At 37.8% G+C, this 22,451-nt stretch overlaps 1 protein-coding gene across 2 annotated transcripts; it reads left to right on the top strand.

The window, feature by feature from the left end:
* Positions 1 to 3,180: 3,180 nt before the first annotated feature.
* On the top strand, positions 3,181 to 20,717 carry LOC139114322 (organic cation transporter protein-like). Of its 2 annotated transcripts, XR_011547845.1 has the most exons (12): positions 3,186 to 3,324; positions 5,184 to 5,626; positions 11,019 to 11,122; positions 12,279 to 12,433; positions 13,040 to 13,208; positions 13,394 to 13,553; positions 15,281 to 15,375; positions 15,884 to 16,104; positions 16,633 to 16,747; positions 17,574 to 17,783; positions 18,174 to 19,106; positions 19,554 to 20,717. XR_011547845.1 is itself a non-coding variant. In XM_070675971.1 (11 exons), the coding sequence occupies exons 2-11, from the start codon at positions 5,189 to 5,191 to the stop codon at positions 18,310 to 18,312; spliced, it is 1,806 nt and encodes a 601-aa protein (XP_070532072.1). In that variant the 5' UTR covers positions 3,181 to 3,324; positions 5,184 to 5,188; the 3' UTR covers positions 18,313 to 20,717. The 2 variants fall into 2 exon arrangements, 1 of the variants encoding a protein (XP_070532072.1); XM_070675971.1 differs by having other exon boundaries at positions 3,181 to 3,324; positions 18,174 to 20,717.
* The last annotated feature ends 1,734 nt before the right edge of the window (positions 20,718 to 22,451 follow it).

Below are 22,451 nucleotides of genomic sequence, written 5' to 3'. Positions count from 1 at the left end.
AGTAGAGTGTTTCGTAAGTTCGACAAATTCCACTCATCCTCGTGGTCGCGCGAAATTTGTATACGTGTTTCACCCGGTAGTTCCCAAATGATGATCAGAACTAACAAGTCCACGTATGAATAATCTTCGCTCTTAACAAGAGTCTTGAGACCGCGCACGTGCGTCTCCATGTGTGTCATAGAAATTTCGCATGCTAAAAATTTCTGTAGTCGGTGCCTGTAAGTCCCAAAGAACTGACGTGTGCGTAAATAATCTTGTGGTTCTGCTCATACCGTTTAATCAGAATATCAAGTGCATTTTCGTAGTTTGCATCTGTTATTGCGAGTCCTTCGATCGATTTCAACGCTTCTTCGCGTAGATGTGCTTTGAGATACTGGAACTTTTGTACTCCGGTCAAGTTTGAACTGTTACTCGACTGCCGACTTGAACGAATCGTGAAATGTAATCCATTTGAGAACATCGCCTTCGAAAGTAGGTAGTTGTAGCTTTGGTAGCTGAGTCGTCCTCCCCGCTGCGTCGTTGCTGGAGTAGCGGACGAAGACTCAGAAATAGATAACAGTTTCAAAGTAATTAGTCTTCCCTTTTCAAAATTTGTACGCGGGTTTCATGCAGGTAGTCGTCTGCCTCTATGATGAGGTTTGTAAGTTCGTCTTGTCTTGGCGATGCAAGTATGTTTTCATCCAGTCGTTGCAGATAGTCAACCTTCAATGTCGACTGTTGATAATTCCTTGTAAATCCAACAGTTTGTAGTTTTTCGTTTCCTCTGACGCGCTAGATTCGACGTCTCGAATCACAGATTCTGCCATTCCAAGTAGCTTCATAGTTTGTCTACCGTGAGCGTCCCTGAACGTTTGTGACGATGCTCGTGAGGTGGGCCTTGGGTCTCCTCAGGATGCGGCTGCAGGTTGGCCCTCGTTTTGTAACTTTGGTGCTTCTTCCCGTCCAGTCGCCATGTCTGTCCTATCATATTCCAATTCTATCCTGATCTCGGCACCAAAGTTTATGTGGGTGATTAGGTTCGTGAGATGGATAGAGAGGGAAGACGTAAACCTGGTTGTACGTAAGCTTTATTGACTGGTCGCAGTGCAAGTACAACGAGACGCTGCGAGACAACACACGTCTGCACGTCATGAACACTAGAAAGTTCAAAAGTTTAAAAAACTCGTAGTCCTGTGACCGGAGGTGAATACTAACGTAATAATTGACATATAGCTTGATACTTTGACCTCACTCAGTGTTCGTTCCGGACAACCATCTGCAAAGCATTTGCTAAACAACCTGATCTTTTGGTAACTAAGTGTCTCGAGTATAGGCGTTCCGAGAATTAAAAGCTATAAACCGAAACACAGAACTCACGCGCGTGAGTGTGTGTCAGTTTCTGTGTTTGTGTGATGTCAAATCAAACCTAATAATACTGCTTATTGTATTACACGCGTACGTAAAGGCCTACTAACTGTAACGTTTGGCAGAGGTTAGTTTTTCAGGTTTTTCTCGCGTGTGTCAACAACAGATTCTAGACTTGGTGTACTTCGAACAGCATTGCTACAGACTCTTATGTATATATTATACATATCACCATGTTAATGCTTTTGATTAATATTTGATGACGCGCTAAAATTGTCGATGATATACTAAATTTACCATATGATTATCGATGACATAGCCAGTTCATTAATATTCCATTTGAATTAAAAAAAAAGGCGTATGTGTATTTATGATTCATATTCTAAAAGAGCAGATGCGGAGAAGACCTAAATTGAAGTATTTAAAATTACATGAATGAGTAACAGCATAACGCGCAGCAAGAAAGAAAGAGTGTTTTTCATCGACTAACACTGTAGATTGTTGGCCTAAATAAGTCAATTCAACGAGAAACGAAGCGCAGTATGGACCATGAAATGTGGGTGACTATTAATCTTAGGCTAGGTATGCTAATTGAATATCGCATTACAGCTGAATTTTTCACCAGGAATGATACTTGGCCTCATGCATTAAGTCAGTCACTTTGATTTTAAATAAGCTATAATAATAATGTGAATTTTGTCGTTTTAAGGTAGCATGCGCCTCAAAAAGGAAAGAAACTTTTATTAAAACTTTCGGCAAACACGTTTTCAACCATTCTCTTTCAAAATTAATAATAAAAGTCGGCGGGGGGGGGGGCGTGTGTCACCATGCAAATTTTGGTACTTGATGAACTATTTACCCAACATTTACGTAAATTTCAAATTTCAAATGGCCCCATCCCTGTGATATCAATGTGGGCGAAAACAAAATTCCTGATTTTCACAAAAGCAAGTCGTTGAAAACTCAAGTAGCTCGAATGAGCTTCAAAATGAGGCTCCATAAGAGGTATGCCAAAAGAATATTATGAAAGTTTGAGAGTCCGAATGTCTGTCTGTCCTCCAGGCGCATTCTACCTTAAACGATCAAATTAACTGCAAGACTCAACATGTTCTAGTAACGATCAGAATAAATGCTGCATTTCTATCATGTATAGTGTGCACATTGGTCTACAATCTACCTTCACCAACGTACCATGGACGTGCATAGTACAGTGTCCCTGTGGGTATTTTGAGCCCTGTAATGTAAATTTGCCTTTTTGACATACACATAAATATTGAAAATATTAGCGTCACTCTAGACGGACTCGGAGCGCTTCAAGGGAATATAAGAGAATCAGATTTCCAGTGTGCTGATTTCAGCTCCTTTGCGACAATCTTAAGCTTTTTCTACTTCTGTCTGCTGTTTTTTCCCTTTCAAGTCTTTACAGGACCAAATTACTCCAAAAAATTCTCCATCCTCCCAGAAGTCAAAAGATTCTCCCTTTAGAAGGTCGTTTGAGATAAAGTTGTTAACAACATGCGATTTTAAACTTATGACAAATTCCAGTCACTCATGCACACTGACAACGGTTTACCCATAAATTGTATTGTCATTTCCAACACTGATACAGTAAAGCTCTATTGAATTCAACCTCCTCGTAAAATACAAATGCTGCCTTGTTCCCATGGCTTGCAACTGACCTGAGCATTGTATGCTCGTATGACATCTTCCAAAGGGAATATGACCTCTTTGCTTGCTAGTGATACCATATGCAAGCTTGGGTCACTTTTACCTGCAGAAAGTCCTTGAACTGAATGAATGAAGATTGTATTGTGCATTCAGCACGTTCCGCATAGCTTTTTATGGTCCAATGAGCTTGTCCACTCTGGACGCAGTTTTGGGTGAGGTCTTCAAAGATATAAGAGTTCTCGTACATTCCACCACCAAGGATCCAGGAGCGTTTGCACATTCAGGATTTCATGTGAAGATTTTCATTGTTGGGTATGTTGGACATTGTAATGAGGCAACTTTATAACGGTATATGTAACAGTATGACAACAATATTCTGGTAGCATGTTGTCTGCATATCGGCCACATCACACATCGCTGGTATCCAAGGAAAAGATATAATATTATTTCATATTCCTGGCGAGAAATTTGTTTTCTTTCCAGTGTTCCCCACCAGTAAATGTTCTATTACAGCAGTGCAACTAAGGTCAGACAAATGTCTTTGTTCCCGCTTTGGGTCATTGGCGAGAACTTGTGTGACAGTTGAGTGCACGTTCGTTCTATTCTTGTGCTGCAAGCATTGGTCAGCGTCTCTTAGCTTCTTACCAGTTTATTAGCGTTAACTACATTAATATCGCATAAAATCCTACTCCTTTTCTAAGTTGATTCTCTAGAGAACACACGCCAGTGTCTGACAGTTCGCAAACTGCCGAAGTTGAATCGTCAAGGCCACAATTTGGTAGGAAGGACAAGGGTAAAGAATTTGCAATCATTGTTTTCGTATAGAGCCGCCGCCCCACTTTGTGTCTGAGCCATAATCACACCTTGGATTTCGTTTCACAGCCTTTCATTGTATTTCGGTTTATCTTTGTACATAGCTGAACACTTTCGACTTGAACGCTGTTGCTTGGAGCTTATGTTGACGCAAATTGTCAAGAGCTGCTGCAGGGCTTGTTCTAGCCGAATTGATTGCACACTTTCCAGCCAAAAGCGAAACCAGAAAAGCTAGAGTATTCGGGTCAAGGTGAAATGATTTGAACTGATCTGAACCCTTTAATGTAAAGCCCCAAAAGCAAGCGAAGAAATAAGCCAAAATCATGTGTAAAAGACCTGGTAAAAATTGTAATATTTACTGCAATAAGTAAAATATTACACACAATAATACGTTCAACCAACCCCTGACAACTACATGTTTGCGAAAACGCAAACATCAAAGGTAAACCTAGCTAAAGAGTGTTGTTCAATGATTTTGCAGTTCGTCAGAAACCCCTAAGAAACTCTTTGTGAATGAACAACTGCCCTCTTCTTTTCAGCCGATTGTACGATCCGATTTTTCATAATAAATAACAAACACCGGGTCACCTCGGAAATTGCCTAGGAAAACGGAGACGAATCGAGAGGCTACTAATGCCTTTAACGTTGATCAACGGAAACGCAAGATGATCGATCTAATTTCACTCAGTTATTTACAGCAGTAAATGGCAGCCGCGCTCTAGCTGTAGCAGAAACATGGAAAAATCTTATTTTATATGTGAATAGGTTATTTCAAGATCCAATGAAAGTGTTGAGTAGAATTCCTAAGGAATGAACATAGTATTACTTAATCAACAAATACCAAACGAAATTCCTCCTCAGAGACAGATAGTTTGACCGTCAGAATCTTACAATGTCTCCGCGTTACAAGCATAAACAGAGTATTGTTTCATTTTGGAGAAATCAGTACATTCACTGACGAGCGAGCTATTTTCTTAATAGTAGAAACATTTCATTATTGCTTTGCTGGTTTAATATTTTTAAACCAGTGAGTCTGAATCTTTACTTTTTCCCCAGAAAATCATACATTGAAAAAAAATCTTCAGCAAAGTATGTGCGATTGTTCAAACTTTTCTTACAGGGTAACATACGTGCCCTCCAGCCAGACTGAAAAAGGGTTAGATGACGACCCGCGCAGTGACCTTTGACCTTTGATGACTATGTACGGCATGCCAGTGGTACATATAAGGTTACATAGAGGTCATCAGAGCAACTAACAGTATAGGTTTTTATCTAAACTACACAAGACATTGTGGAAACTCTATCTCAATTTCCTTTAGATCATTTCATAATTTCAAATTATTCTTATTTTTCCTAAGTCAAAATGCTGCAATTCGATGACGTTTTGAAGCATATCCTGGGCGAGTTTGGTAAATACCAGAAGGTGATGTGCGTTCTGATAGGTCTGATATCCATTCCTGGCGCATACTTTTCTCTTATCCCTGTGTTCCTCGCCGCCAGCACCAAGTCCTGGTGTAAAGTACCCGATGCCGCTGAAGTCAGCGCACAGATCTGTCTCGCCAACTTCACAGACAACTGTGTCGAGATGGTGAAAAACCTCACTATTCCAAGCGAGCACACAAATGTTGGATGTGGTACGGAGTTATCTTTCGACCAGTGTCACCGATATAATATTACCTACAAAGAAATCATATACTCCATTGGGAACGGAAAAACGTCACATGCCAACTACACGAAGATCAAGTGCGACCATGGATGGGAATACGACACATCGCAGTACAAATCTACGGTGCCCCAGGAGGTGAGTGGGCACATAGAATCATTGCATTAAAACTGTATATTAGGGCACATTACTAAATAACCTAAAGATTCGAAACTTTCTAAATTCAGAAGCTATAATAGTAGGCTTGATCCATGCATATGGATGATCTCGTGGTACGATTAAATAACCCATTGCTTGTAGTATAATATCATACAGGACTCAGCCCTTGGTGTCGCGCCAGAGATTAAGATTATAAATTTTATTTGTATCGATTCATGATCAGTAATAGTTAAAGTTCCATTAGCTATATCTTCTGGCGATTTTTCCGATAGCTTGATTGAAATGATCACTGGCTCATGTTGAATAGCCTGTCAAATAACAGAGAATCGCATATTATTCGGAAATATTACGTGCCCTACAACTAAATAACATGTGATTTTACAACGAAAATTTCAATTTTTGTCCGGACAGAAATACAAACTCTGTTGACACGCGGATTGCAACGTAGGCATTCTTCTGCACCTGCGCGAGCCATTTACAGCAATTTCAAAATAAATATTCATTACTTATGCCCGGTACTTACGTCGTAGTCCATTGTCCGAGCACGTTGCGTAGCCAGATGTCTGGCAATCCACGATCGCGGCGTCACCATATCTGCGTTCTCCCCAGCACGCTGAGCATGCCAGACGTTAACAAACGAGCTCGCAAGGGCAACACGTTTGAACAAAAATTAGCAGTTTTATGTGGCTATAACATCACTAATCATGTTTGTTTCTTCGTAAAACAAAATTTTGCAACAAATATGAGCCTCCAACATGGAATTTTCCGAGGTAAAAATGGTCAAAAGTTACAAATAATGGCCCTTTAAGGATAAAACAGAATTAATTTTTACTCGCTGCATACGTTTGTAAGACCTCTATGCCAAGTTTACCCTCTGATGAAATCAGTTCACACACGTACACGATGTCAGACTAAGCACGTATAGATTATATGTTTAGCGTAAAAATGTTGGACATAAATTCGCGATTTTTACCATGATAACAACCTATTTTGTCCAACAAGGGACAAATTGTGCCATCATTATCATTTTAATAGTAAATGCACTGTTTACCTTCCAATTGCAAGCTGGAAACTAGCGTTCCGTTTAAAAACTTGCATCAAGTTATTAACACAGAGGGCGCTTTTTAAAATTCAATACTAAAGAGAATTCCTTGCGTATGTCCTCGTTTATATGCACGATAGTTTTCTCTCCTTTACTATTTTTAGACGTGATAGTAACGATATTTTGTAGCAGTGACATGGTGGATAATAATAATTACTGGCTAATAAAAGAGATATGTTTTACTAATGGCATATTATAAAATAACAATTTGCACGGTTCGTATTTGTTTATTTACGAGAACTCAAAAAAACATGGCGGCGCCCATGAATTTAGTCGGTGCACTTCCGGTTGTTCGCGTAGTATATCATGAAACTATTGATCTTTAAAAATGCATACTTAAAGCCAAAAGAAAAATATGTGTGTTTCCGGGAACCAAGACGATTTTCCTCATTTCAGAAAGTCAAGCATAATATTCGCCGAATTTTACTACTTTTTTCCCGATGGGTCATGCTGAAATAAAACCAGATATGAACTGAATATGCTCACGTGTTTTACAACAGGTTCATTAATAGTAGTACCCTTCACAGAACAATAAGATATATGTTATCACTATATGTAGCAGGTTTTTCAACTTCGCACAGTACTCTCAGAGTTTAATCACTAATTACAAAACTTTATTTAATATGCAAATGAGCTGTTAATTAACTTGACACTGCTCAATGCTTCATGGGACAACTAGATATCCATCAGATCAACATTTGTAGCACGTTTTATTTAATTTAGTGCTGTAATTTTAGAGTAATGTCACTAATTACAAAGTTCATTAAATATGCAAATAAACCCTAAATTAACTTGACACTGTTCAATGATTCATAGCACAATTAAATATTTATCAAATCAATTTCTGTAGCACGTTTCACAAAATTTGGTGCCGTAATTTCAGAGTTATATACCTAATTACAAAGTTTATTAAATATGCAAATGAACCCTTAATTAACTTTACACTACTAAATGCTTTACAACACAGTTAGATATCTGTCAGATCAGTATATGCAGCAGTTTTCATGACGTTTGATGCAGTTATTTCGGAGTCATATGACTGATTATAAAACTTCATGAAATATGCAAATGGGCTAATTATTAACTTGACACTGCTCAATGCTTCTCAGTACAATTGGTTATTTATCAGATCAACATCTGTAGCAAGTTTCATTAAATTTAACGCTGTAATTTTGGAGTAATATCACTAATTACAAAGTTCATTAAATATGCAAATGAACTCTTAATTAATTTCACACTACTAAATGCTTTACACTACAGTTAGATATCAGTCAGATCAGTATCTGCACCAGATTTCATCACATTTGGTGAAGTTATATCGGAGTTATATGACTAATTACAAAACTTCATAAAATATGCAAATGGGCTATTTTTTTACTTGACACTGCCAAATGCTTGTAAGTATAAAGCTTGTAATTAGATATATATCAGATCAATATTTGTTGCAAATATCATCAAATTTCGTGCAGGAATTTCAGAGTTATCTCACTAATAAAAAAAGTTCATGAATATGCAAATAAGAAGATAATTCACATGACACTCATCATCATAATGTACTGAGACTGTCATCTGTAAAAAGTTTCATGAAATTTGGTGCAGTATTTCTTGATATATGTCTAGACTGTCATTACCGTCTCCATAGGGAAATAATCGCAATCATACCAATCCATAATCCAATAACACTAGGTCAAAATTTGTAAGACAATAGTTGTAAACATAGACACAAAACAGCACAGAACAGACAGTAAATAGACGGTACAAACAAAGTCAAATTCATGAAAGAAAGATATATGGACCTCTGGCCAAAAGACCAAGAAGTGATGTCAGGTGTTTCGAAAATAGTAAGCGCATCCTGCCCCACATGTGGCACCCGCCATATATCAATCTGTAAGTCAGATAGGTAGTGGTCACTAACTAAGGCCCGATGTCACCGATGCCATCAGCGATCATTTGTCGAAGAGAGATATTGTATTTATCTACCAGCTTGCGATACCTGCCAAAAAAGCGTTTGAATGTAGAGACAAGTCTTGCTCTGGTGTAACCTTGATTTGACAGTTTGAAAGAGAGATGGCCATGTCTCTCTACAAAATCACCATATGAACTGCATGCTCTTGCATATCGAATAAGCTGGGAAATGTATACCCTATAAGCAGGTGAGAGTGGAATATTACTGATGAGGTGTGGAAAATTAATTATACTAAAGTTGAAATCATCTCTCTTGTCATATAGCCTAGTAGAAAGGTGACCATTGGAGTCAAATTCAAGTAAAATGTCCAGATATGAAGCAGAAGAGGCCGTTTCTGTAGTTTCTTTAATCTCCAATTCTGGAGGATAAATCATAGCGAGATATTTACTGAATTCATTGAATTCATTGACATCGCTATGACATTAGCCCACGTGTTTACACACGTGAGCTAAAAACGATAAAATTTCCCGACCGACCTACCCTATTTTCCGAGGTCTTGTTAATGGAAAACATAATTTTTTTCTTGACTCACATAATCGACTAGTACAGAGGACTAATTTTTAGCTCACTTGTGTAAACACGTTGGCTATTGTCATAGCGATGTCTGTCTGTCTGTCTGTCCGTGTGTGTGTGTGTGTGTGTGTGTAGTGTGTGTGTGTGTGTGTGTCTGTCTGTCTGTTTACACGATAACTCAAAAACGCCTGAACGGATTCAAGTCAGATTTGGTACACAGGTACCATGTGCTACTTGCAAGAAGTGATTAGATTTTGGTTAGTGTGGCTTGCATATTAATGAAGTTATGCAATATCGTTTTTTCCATACAATGGTTTCCCTATGGAGACCGTAATGACAGTGTAGACATATATCAAGAAATACTGCACAAAATTTCATGAAACTTTTCACAGATGACAATCTAAGAACATTATGATCGTACTGTGAGTGTCATGTCAATTATCTTCTCATTTGCATATTTAATGAACTTTTGTTATTAGTGAGATAACTCTGAAATTCCAGCACCAAACTTGATGATACTTGCAACAAATATTGATCTGATATATATCTAATTATACTTAGAAGCATTTGGCAGTGTCAAGTTAATAAATAGCTCATTTGCATATTTTATGAAGGTTTGTAATTAGTCATATAACTCCGATATAACTTCACCAAATGTGATGAAATCTGCTGGAGATACTGATCCGACTGATATCTAACTGTAGTGTAAAGCATTTAGTAGTTTTAAATTCATTAAGGGTTCATTTACATATTTAATGAACTTTGTAATTAGGTATGTAACTCTGAAATTACGGCACCCAAGTGAGTGAAATTGAGTACAGATATTGGTTTCATAAATATCTAAATGTACTGAGAAGCATTTGGCAGTGTCAAGTTAACAAATAGGTCATTTGCATATTTTATGAAGTTTAGTAATTAGTGATATAACTCCAAAATAACTGCACCAAATGTGATGAAATCTGCTGCAGATACTGATCCGACAGATATCTAATTGTGGTGTAGAGCTTTTAGTTGTGTGAAGTTAATTAAGGGTTCATTTGCATATTTAATGAACTTTGTAATTAGTGATATTACTCCAAAATTAAAGCATTAAATTTGATGAAACTTGCTACAGATGTTGATCTGATAAATATCCGATTGTACTGAGAAGCATTGAGCAGTGTCAAGTTAATAATTAGCTCATTTGCATATTCCATGAAGTCTTATAATTAGTCATATAACTCCGAACTAACTGCATCAAATGTGATGAAACTGCTGCACACACTGATACGACAGATATCTAACTGTGTTGTAAAGCATTTAGTAGTATAAAGTTAATTAAGGGTTCATTTGCATATTTTTTAAACTTTGTAATTAGGTATATAACTCTGAAATTTCGGCACTACAGATATTGATTTGATAAATATTTAATTGTGCTATGAATCATTGAACAGTGTCAAGTTAATGTAGGGTTTATTTGCATATTTAATGAACTTTGTAATAAGTGACATTACTCTAAAATTACAGCATTAAATTAAATAAAACGTGCTACAAATGTTGATCTGACGGATATCTAATTGTCCCATAAAGCATTGAGCAGTGTCAAGTTAATTGACAGCTCATTCGCATATTAAAAAGTTTTGTAATTAGTGATTAAACTCTGAGAGTACTGTGCGAAGTTTTAAAAAAACCTGCTACATATAGTGATAACATATATCTCATTGTTCTGTGAAGCGTACTACTATTAATGAACCTGTTGTAAAACACGTGAGCATATTCAGTGCATATCTTTTTTTCTTTGATTCCGACAGTTTGATCTTGTGTGTGACCATGAGTTTCTAAATGCAATGGCGACGTCCTTCTACATGGTTGGATTATTGATCGGCTCGTTCGTCTATGGATACATATTGGATAGGTAAGACAAAGTGTATTTATACAAAGCTCATTATTTTTTTAAAAAAGTGTCCCTTATTAATACATGTGATTTGGAAAATACGGGAAATTGTCGCCTTGTGGACATTGTAGGCCCATCACCCATTGTTACCCAGTCAAATGACACCTATAGCTAACACTATTATTCCTGCTATAATTTACGAAAAATGTGGTGTTCCTGTGTTTCTTTTCGACCATGCGCCTACTTATATGCGTCATCTACCAATTTGCTCACCGTATATGGCGACATTGGCCTTAATATATATTGTTGCCTGAATAAATGGGTTTATGTACCCGAGAGCAGGTGACAATTTGCCCGACGCCAAGAGGGCAAATTGTCTCTTGCTGCGAGGGCACATAAACCCATGTATTCAGGCAATAATAGTTTTATTACATGCATCTTCAAAGCTAACGCTATATGACATTTAGTTACATGCAGGGCATTTTCAAACAATTTTACCTTACGACCAGTATCATACAGAGTTTAACGAAAGTCAAAATAGCAGTGCGCGCATGGATATTTTACATTTAGCGTTAAGCGTCTGCTTTGACATCGAAAACGTCGAAGGGCTTCACTGGACCGGGTAACCATGGGAACCGGTCATTACATCGTTCACCGGCCCGCTAACCCCCCGGATGTTCCTATTCAAATCAACGTACAATTTTGCACTCACATCGAGGCATGTAATAAAGTGTATCTCACCTATTTTTTGTATGTCTGAACTTAATCGAATTGCATAAAACAATATTCATTATTTCGAAAAATCCATAACGTTGTCGTGGCAACTATTTCTATAGTGGTGCATTTCACTGTTAAAGTTGTGAAAAATTCACCCTGTCAGGAAATGCCCGAGTTCACGTATTGGTCAGATGGCATGACGTCAGAAGTGTCCAATATGTGAGAGCAATCCCCTATAGTCAACATATTGGGTACCTACTTCGAGAAGATCTCAGGTAGTTCTTTATGATGAATAGATGCGCGGTTTTTGCTGCAAAAACACAAACCTTGATGGTTTCAGTCAACATATGTGCTGTCAATTTGGTGTGGACCTAGAAATATTTTCGTGAGGGCATGGCAGAGTTATGTGTGTCCTATGTTTTCTAACATTGGATAACACTCATTTTTACTTTTATTGCAGGATAGGTCGTAAAAAGGGTTTCCTGATAGCGGTTGCTGGTATGGCCGTGTTCGGATTGATCACCGCCTTCTCGACTGGCTTCTGGATGTTCGCGATTTTTCGACTCCTCTCAGGAATGAACTCCTATGGAGCTTATTTAGCGGCATTTGTCTTTAGTAAGATACCGCATTCATATAATGTAGAGATTCATGTTTTTAAGTCAGAGAAGAAACACTGTGACGTGACAAATATGCTCGGTTATGTTTCTTGCAGTACAATTTGATATGACCTCTGCTCTGAAAATCTGCAGCTTGTTAATATCTAAAAATGATTTCGTCGCCGACTTGTCATGGTGGCGAAATATCCTTTCTTATTCGGGTAGCCGTTTTTGTTACACCTGAAAGAAACCGGAATATCACCTTAGCACAGTGGCTCTGTTACTTTGGTCCTGACGATATACATAACCCCCTCTCCTTCCTTAGACAATAACTTGCTTACATTTTACTTTTAAAATTGTTTACATACTCAATAGTTTGATCGTTCTTCAATTCTGTCTACAAGTTAAAAAAATAATTATTTATTTATTATTTCAGGACAGATTGTTTAATGCCACCCTGTTGTTCTTGAAATATTTCAATAGTCATGAAAAAATATTTGGTTCTGGTTTTTCTTCCTGTTTTCGAAATTAACTCATTCGATTGAACTAAAACAGGGCTTAGCTTTCAGTGACAACTCCCGACAACACTGACGGTCCGGCACAATTTTCAAAAATGTACTTTCAGCAACGGAAATTACTGGTCCATCAAAACGAACAATTGCTGGGATGGTTTTTATGATGTACTTTGGAGTTGGATACATGATGTTTGCGCTGTATGGCTATTTGATTCGAGAGTGGAGAACTTTACAGTTGGTGACCTCAGTTCCGACGATACTCTTTCTGTCGTACTGGTGGTGAGTAATCGAATTTTTTATTGGGAAATTTGTTTATAATATATATATATATATATATATATATATATATATATATATATATATATATATATATATTATTTATTATTTTAAAGGCTTTAACGTTTTAACTGTCAATCCTTAAGATGTGCAATGCTGTCTTAATACATATTTCTTAATTCTTAAAGGCTGATACCAGAGTCTCCAAGATGGCTAATTGCCGTTGGAAGGAAGGAAGAGGCAGAGAAAATTATACGGAAATGTGGACGTGTCAACAATGTACCTGTTCCAGACGATATCTCCGGTGACTGTTGGAACCCAATGAAAATGGGCGAAACTAAGAAAATGGTAAGCTTTCAATAGTACTGATAAAATTTAGGGAACCGTCATAATTTACGACCGGGGGTCCGGAGGAATTTCATCGAATACTACGAAATTTCGAGTAACCCCCTGTCAACAATGATGAATTTGAGTACCCCCCTCTAACACAGACTTGTTGACTGATCTCTCCAGAAAAGTTAAATATATATCCAGATATTTGTAAAATTTACATAAATATAGCAATAGAAAAGACCTTTCAAATCCTGGTGTACCCGGCTACATTATCATCGGTTATCTCATGACGGTTGAAAAAGGTGAAACCAACGAAATAAAATTCATAGTCACAACAAAATATAGATATAAGCTTACGCGATAACCAGTATCCAACCATATAGTTTTGTTTAATTTGGACTGGCATCATAACAGGGTTTCGCACTAAAAACTGAGTAGCCCAACTTCTTTCTATTCACATTTTGAGCAACCCCTGTAGCTTTTAATTTTTTGAGTGACCCCTTCACATTCCTCAGACCCCCCACGCTGTAAATAATAGCGGAACTAATACTGTCACACATAGTAGCGTCATATTGAAATTCAATTTCACTTTGTCTATGGCAGTCTAATGTGACATAATAAGGGTTATATTGGCACAGTTGATCACTCAGGAACGTGTCGGGTCCGCCAAGGCCAATATTCTGATGTTGACTGGGTGTGAAGAAGATTACGCGAATACTATTGATCTTTGATGCTACTTTATTACAACTAAAGATTACACAGTAGACTTGAAAGGCAAACAGACAATCACAGACAAACATAGAAAGACTGGAAACGCGGCATGCCTTTTGTTCCATAATCGTCTCAGTAGACTATTGGCTTTTCATATTAAAATGAGCTTCAAAGGTGTTAAACTTTTTGCAGGCTTTGTTTATGGTTGATATAATTGCACGAAATTATGCGAAAAATACGACGAGTGGCATCGTGCTGCCAGTTGCGTAGCAACCATAGTTTCTTTGTGAGGTCTCAGGCCAGAAACACTGCTTCACGCCAATCAAAACATAACACGCCAGCAGTTTCATAAACATGTCCTTCCTTGACGCACGTGTAAAAGACGGTATGACTGACCGTAAACCATGGAGTAAAACCAGACAGTATCGATAAAAGACTTTCAAATTTGGTTCAAACACACTCATTATATATTCATAAAAATATGAGAGGAATTTTTAAAACGGGAAAACTCACTTTCCTGAAACTTAAAACACTCCCGTTTTCGTCATATTGAAATTCAATTTCACTTTGTCTATGGCAGTCTAATGTGACATAATAAGGGTTATATTGGCACAGTTGATCACTTAGTAACGTGTCGGGTCCGCCAAAGCCAGCACGTCAATTCCGCTCAGCACCACATAACAACAAAAACACAAACTTTGCCGAACATACTTTCGCTTAACAATAATTGGCGAAAATCCGAAAATTACCGAAGGATGCATGGTCGGCACTCTTCGGAAAAGAGAGGCGAGAGCAACCTGAGGCGAGGCGAACATGGATGGGTTACGTAACCGCTTCACGCCTTAAACAATACCCGTTGCGAGTCTGTGTCTATGTTTGTCTGTGAGACAATGCAGGGCATACTTAAAATGTACCCTTAGAAATTCTTTCAAAATATACTGAAATCTTTCCTTTTAATTCCCAGAAATCTCTCCTCCTGGCAGTGTCAAATTTCTTCCAATGCTAACATTTGTTACTCTGATTGGTTATAGGACAAAATCAAACATAATGAGGCGAAGGGGACTATGCTAGACTTATTTCGACTGCCTAACATGAGAAAGAAGACACTCATATTGATCTACAGCTGGTAAATATTTTTTTAAAAGACAACAACCTGCCGTTTATTTTATCAGAGTCCGGAGCTGACCTTATTACAGGTCACATCTGTCAACTTTTCCCTGTGTATGTTTTTGTATCTCTGGGTGTCTTTGTAGTGTATACCTTCTGATTCGAGTAGTTTGACGTAATTTAAAAATAATAAATTGTTTACATGATAATTTGTTATGGTCTTTCTTTATGATATTTATGAAACATTTTATTTTTGATAAGAACCAGGCAATGTATACTGGGTCGAAACGGTCATAGTAAAAATTTCACATTACCTGCAGATGTACGATGATCTTAAAGCTGTTTTAGGTAGAGAAGAACAATAGTAATTTGAAATTAGGATGAGAGCCATTGTTGAATGCTGGTTCGTGTGATCTTTCCTGTCCTAGTTTACATGACATGGTCATGCAAACAGCGACAGCAATATCATCAATATAAAACTACGGCAATCTACATTAGAATCAAGAAAGTATTTCTGTTCATTCAAGGTTCGTCAATACACTTGTCTACTATGGTCTTGCATTCAACACGTCCAACCTGGGTGGCAGTGATTACTTCAACTGTTTCCTGGCCGGGGCTGTCGAGATTCCGGCCTACGCTCTTGGTTTGTTCATCATGGGCACCAAGAGAATGGGTCGTCGTTGGTCGATGTTTTACACTATGGTCATCGGTGGAATTACATGCGTTGCCGCAACTTTTGTCCCACCATGTGAGTACCTTCAGCAAAGTAAAACATACATTCATATATAAAAATGTGCATGGTGAATCAAACAATAACATTCACAAGATTCTCACTGGTGAGAATGGAAATTCTCACCAAGCACGGTGAGAATGGTAATTTTCACAGTGAGAATGTATCATACTCATTATTCACTGGTGAGAATCAGCCAGACTTGTTGTTCACTGGTGTGAATCAATCTGGTTAATTCTCACCAGTGAACAATGAGTCTGGCTGATTCTCACCAATGAACAACGAGTCTGGTTGATTCTCACCAGTGAATGATGAGTATAATATATTCTCACCGTAAAAATTACCATTCTCACAGTGCTTGGTGAGAATTTCAATTCTCTCCTGTGAGAATGTATTATCACTGCTCACTGGTAGCAATGAAAATGACAAGAGATTCTCACCAGTTGCGAGAAAGCGTCACTTTCTCGCTCCAGTCTCGCAATTTTTTCCTATAGTGCATTGATGTATGAAAATGCCATAATTATTTGTAATTATAATCTTTAATAGGTGGTGCTACCCTGTGGATAGGAATCACCCTGGCTACAATCAGCAAATTTTCAGTAACTTGTTCTTTTGCTATGGTTTACGTGTTCACTGCTGAACTTTTCCCCACTCCTCTCAGGTGAGTGTACACAGTGTCATCTAAAGTCGCACAGTGACGAAAATGTATTTTTGAACGGCAATAAAGACCGCCACCTGTCCAGCAATGCGCTTTACAAATGTAAGGTACTAGCCGGCAAAGAATTTTCCGTGCTAGCAAATATAATTTAAGTTTGCATCAACGAAGTTGATATAAAATACTAGTATCGGATTGTTAGGCCTTACAGTCAACTCAGCTGAGCTTACTAACTTTGTGTGCATGTGATCTATCTTATAGGGCTATTCGAAGATACTTAACTCAGTTATTGGCGAGTGAACTCCATCGCATGCTTTCATGGGTTAAAACACTCATTTACCTTAGAGATTACTAAACGAGGGCATTTCTTTTACTCTTCATTCGCTGTGCACTAAGACTTTACTTTAGCACGGCTCTATGAACACTTAATAGTCGCCAAAGAACCACACCAATACTGAGATTTTTTTCTTATGCAGCAGCTTCAGTGCTTCTACTTAGATTGTGTGTCGATCGCAATGGGCTACATACAGAGGGTGGTAACAACTATCGTTATACAATTGCATTGGAAACTGTCATCATAGTGCACCAGGAAGAGTGTTCACACCCATTTCAATTGTAAACTTGCGATTGCGGTTTTACAACATGCTAATTCATCTAATGGGATATGAAGCTGTCCCGTAAACACCTGCTTATTTACTTCTCTGTGGAAAACAATCAATATCCAGCATATCGTTAAGTCGGTATATGTAACTCCATTTTGTGCATAAATTAAGTACAGCAAACGCAAATGCTATATATCTATATATTTATCTATCGCGTGCTTCTCTCTTAGGTCGACTGGTGTTGGCTTGTGTTCAATGTGTGCCCGTATTGGGGGAATATTGGCGCCCCAGCTGTTGCTGATGTCCAAGATCTGGGCAAAACTCCCTGCTGTAGTCTTCGGAGTCGCATGCATACTCGCTGGAATATTGATTCTACCTCTGCCCGAGACAAGGGGCAAGAAGTTACCAGAAACTTTGGAGGAAGGCGAGAGATTCGGAAAGTAAGTCATGTTGCATGTTTCATCTTTCATATATTGTCTGCTAGCATGAATACCTACACTGAACTTTATTGATCAAATGATCAACATGCTCTGACCCTGTGGTTTAAGAAAACGCTTAGGTTCTTCTACATTTAACATTTTGTCACCCTTTTTATAGATGCTAGATCTTATGATACACACCGAATATAAAAATCACATGTTATTTTCTGATATTCTTATCTGTGTCCATGGTACCTCTTTCTATTGTCATGAATCGTGCATCTTCTGTCTTAAAAGAACTCTGTAAAAATAAACTGCCAACATTGCGACATTTTGAATCATTTACAATCTTCTTCCGGCACGTTATGAATAGCTAGTGCATTTGTCACATATCTATATGTCTTCTCACAGGAAACCGAACAAGGGACCTGACGTTTATGGAAAACAAGTGAAGTCGAAGAGAACACTTCTCTTCCTATGGAGGCGATCGTCGAAAACTGAATACTTCTGTCAAGTTTCATTCGTATCTCCTCTTTTCGCTATAGGATAAAGTCAGACTTACTTCACAATTAGTTCATGATAATATTTCAAACGGTTTTTGATTTGCAACATATGAAACAGTCGGGGAAAGGTATCAGCACAAGTATTATGCATAAGTGGTGCACTTTTTAAAATATTCACTTTGGTGTACGTCTAATGTGCTTTTAATTCGGGAAAAAAATTCAATTCACGTTTTCTCAGAATTTATTTTTGTCTTGGTGACAAAGCTACTTTTTGTATACCGCCGATATTTTAAGCCATATTTTGGGAACTAAAATTGTTAGAAAAGTGCAGGAGGGATTGTTAAAGCGTGATTATTAACGAAACACAATCCAAATGTACCATAATGTCCACCTAATTACATGATTTGAAGTGTTAAACTACGCCGGTGTTCAACCCTCGGCTCTGAGTGACCTATAAGCACAAGGGAAATCGGAAGGAGTAAATTGTAATATTTTATAAACTAAAACATAACATTAACCTTACTTGTGGACGTTAGAGCTTATTGAACAGTAAGCATTATTGCAGCCCGAATGCAGGGGCATCAGTTTATTCAAGTTATTCTTTTTTTCTGAAATAAGGGTATGTTTATAAAATAAACATTTGTGTGAAGCTGTCTTTGTCAGCTGGATTCTTTTAGGTTACAATCAAAAATATAATTAATTTAACTTTATAAATAAATTCCTCTTGTTTGATAAAACTTAAAGGGATAGGTCTTTATATGCAGGTTTTTGGTAGGCAAGTGCACAAATGTTCTCATATAAGCAAGTAAGGAGTGTGACCCAGCATCATAAGGCGGGATATGTTTTTTCTCACATTCCTGGCTGCTGGGAGTGCGGGTCGAGTGTGTGGGATAAATCGATCCCACACTCTCAGAAACCGTCCCACACTCTGCAGTAAATATTACACGACCTCTGATTGGATGATAAGCAGTCTGTTTTGTTCCACGCGCAAAATGTTATCCAATGGCACGACGAGTAACACACGGACTAGAACTACAAAGTAAGCAGGTCAAAGTACAGCGGCAGACGACAGAGTTGTCATGATTTTTGATAATATTGTACGTGTCCAATATGAATTTAACGCATTTTGTGGTCATGTGAGAAAAAGAATCTCACACACCAAGGACCTGGGATCAGATTTCTCACACTCGTTGGGGATATTTTGTCTCACACTCGCCTGCGGCTCGTGTGAGACAAAATATCCCCAACTCGTGTGAGAAATCTGATCCCAGGTCCTTGGGGGTGTGAGATTCTATTTTTCTCTTTGCTCACTTAGTATTTTGGAGGAAATTCCACCGACTAGGCATTAAGAAGGATTCGTCGGTAGAGCATTATCTCGAGCAACCAAGGAGGGCATAATTTGTTTTTCGGTTATGTAGAAATCATGTAATAATTAGTTGAATTGTACGGCAATGAACAGAGAAGGTTTTTTGTAAGTACTTTAAAGTCGTATAAATGACAAACTGCGTAAAGTCTTATAAAGTTGGTCTGTCGAGAGTGATTGAAATTTAGACCGCTTTTAATTTGATATTCAAAATTCATTGTTTAAAGTACATTTTACACTTCAATTTCGTATGTACACTTTTGCATTTTCGAAGTATATCATACATTGTAGTTTTATTTTTAATGCTGCAGTGCGTAGACGTTTTGAAGCATAACCTCGGAGACTTTGTCCATTATTTTGCATACCGTACAATCAGACCTGTATTCCTTTCCGCCATCACAAATTCCTGGTGCAAAGCGTCTTATACTACCGAAGTCAGCGCACAAATCGAGCTTGCCAACGTCCACGGCAAGTGTGCTGAGACGATTAAAAATGTTACCACAAATGCCAGCACACCAGTGTTGGATGTGCTGGTGAGTTAACCCTAAGGAAGTATTATCGATATAATTTTACCTCAGGGAAAATGTTATATGGACATTTCAAGGCTACTTCTGCATGTTTACGGTAAGGTGCACTAGTCATGATCATTAGTTCCCATTTAAAAATGTGTATATACATAGGCCGCATATCAAAAGTGACATTTATCAGGGTTTACATGAAAGATTGTAGTGGTCACATGAAGCTGCTAGAAGTTTGGTGCACTTAGCATACTGATTATGAACTGAATATATATCGAGAGTAACGACTTTTATTTTGATGGGACTTTAAATGTGCACAGTTCATACCTTTCAGCTTTGCTAAAACATTTTATAGGCTTGACATGCTGTTAATGCAAAAATGCATATTTCGTTTATTTTAGGGATTATGCAATATGTCAAATACCTGCACTGAATTTTATCGTAGGTCAGCGTAAACCATAGTTACTTTTAGTTATGTTCGTTTATGTTCGCTTAGACACTGATTATCAAACCATTTGTCCTTATGGAAACACATGTCTTTTTATGAAATAAAAATGCACCCATTCTTTAATACTCTGCGTCATATGTAATTGTTTGCAGTACATAGTGTACTTGAAAACATCGCTATACGTTCCGGGATGCAGTTTAATGTTCGTGGTGTCATTAAAGGACTGATACAAACACTGTTTACTCTGACTTAAAAAAAATAAAGAAAGCGGGTCGATAGGCACCCGTCAGAAAAATATACATTTGCTGTTACTATCTATATCGTCAACAATCCGGTTCTGTTCTCAACGTTAGAGGAAAAGAAGTTGAGCACAACATAAAACTTTCAAAATTTCAGAACCTATGACCTATGGTGTTGTGTATCGATTTCATAAAAATTACAAAAGTACAGTATATCAGTTTTTCTTCGACTTTGACAGTTCAATATTATTTGTGACCATGAGTATCTGAATGCTCTGGCAACGTCCATCTACATTGTCGGATTCTTGATCGGCTAGATAGCATTGACAAAGCTTATTTAACACGATTGGAACTAATTTGGATAATTGGATAGTGAAGTAAGCTTGGTTTAACCTACAAATGTAAACTCAACTGCTTTTCTTTTTGAGTTACACACTTGTTTTTATGAGTTACTTGTAATATTACAACATTCAGCTTTATGGCACCTAACACTTTTGAGAAATTTGAAAAATATGAAGATCCAATTTTCCAAATTAGTTCCAATTGTGTTATTTATTGTTCATTACATGCTTCAATTCAATGGTAATTAAATTGAATGGTAACAACGGGAATATTCATGCCCTATAGTTCTAGAGATACCCTATGATTCATTAGTATTTGTACGCTTGAAGATTCCTCAGCGAAGTCTAGAAAGCCCCACAAAAGTGACCAAAATGATATTTAAATCTATAAACCTTGACACTTCAAACGAAGTAACAAATGTGATCGATGGCGTTATATCGAATCATATAACTGAGCATACGGCTAGTTTTCAATCGGATTCGAACCCACAACATACGGCATCAGTCGCCTAGCTGAGAGGCCACAGACAGAACCGCTCGGCTAAATCTCCACTCCCGAAAAAGAGTGGTTCAATAGCCGGCTAAGTTGTTACATTTTTCTGACTGAGACCGCTCAACACGTTGTAGAGTTCGTGAAGCACTCACGCACGCATGCTCACTATCATACATCGCACATACACACTTTATCGAAGCAAAGAAACGAATTTTTATCGCTTTAACTGGGCGAACGATAACCTCGGGGACAATGCTGTGCACCAGAAGTGTTACCAACCCAGGGTAGAAAATACGGCTAGTTTTCAATCGGATTCGAACCCACAACATACGGCATCAGTCGCCTAGCTGAGAGGCCACAGACAGAACCGCTCGGCTAAATCTCCACTCCCGAAAAAGATATCTTTATATCTATGTTGATGATTGATATATATTGATATCTTGATTGATATCTATGTTGATGTATTAGCATTGCATTTCGGACAGAGTTAAATTAGAAGTGTTTGTTTCTGAAGTAGTTTGAAATTTCACGTATGTTGAGATGATTTATCTGACCGATTATGTACCACCTGGATGCCTTTGGACAATTTCTGGTGCGTGGAATCGGACCTATCTATGGTATAAAATTTCTAAAATAAAGTACTTTCTAGGTAAGCAAACGTTTTGGACTTAGCACTGCTTGGGTTGTCCTTTGGCTCTTTGATAGTAGCCATTATCGAAAATTTCCTGGACAAAACCTTACAACCTTATCGTAGTAATATCGTTTTGCTAAAAGACTACATAAA

This window comes from Ptychodera flava, chromosome 16, assembly GCF_041260155.1.
Source record: "Ptychodera flava strain L36383 chromosome 16, AS_Pfla_20210202, whole genome shotgun sequence".
Taxonomy (NCBI): Eukaryota; Metazoa; Hemichordata; class Enteropneusta; family Ptychoderidae; genus Ptychodera; species Ptychodera flava.
This window is presented reverse-complemented; position numbering and strand designations above follow the sequence as displayed.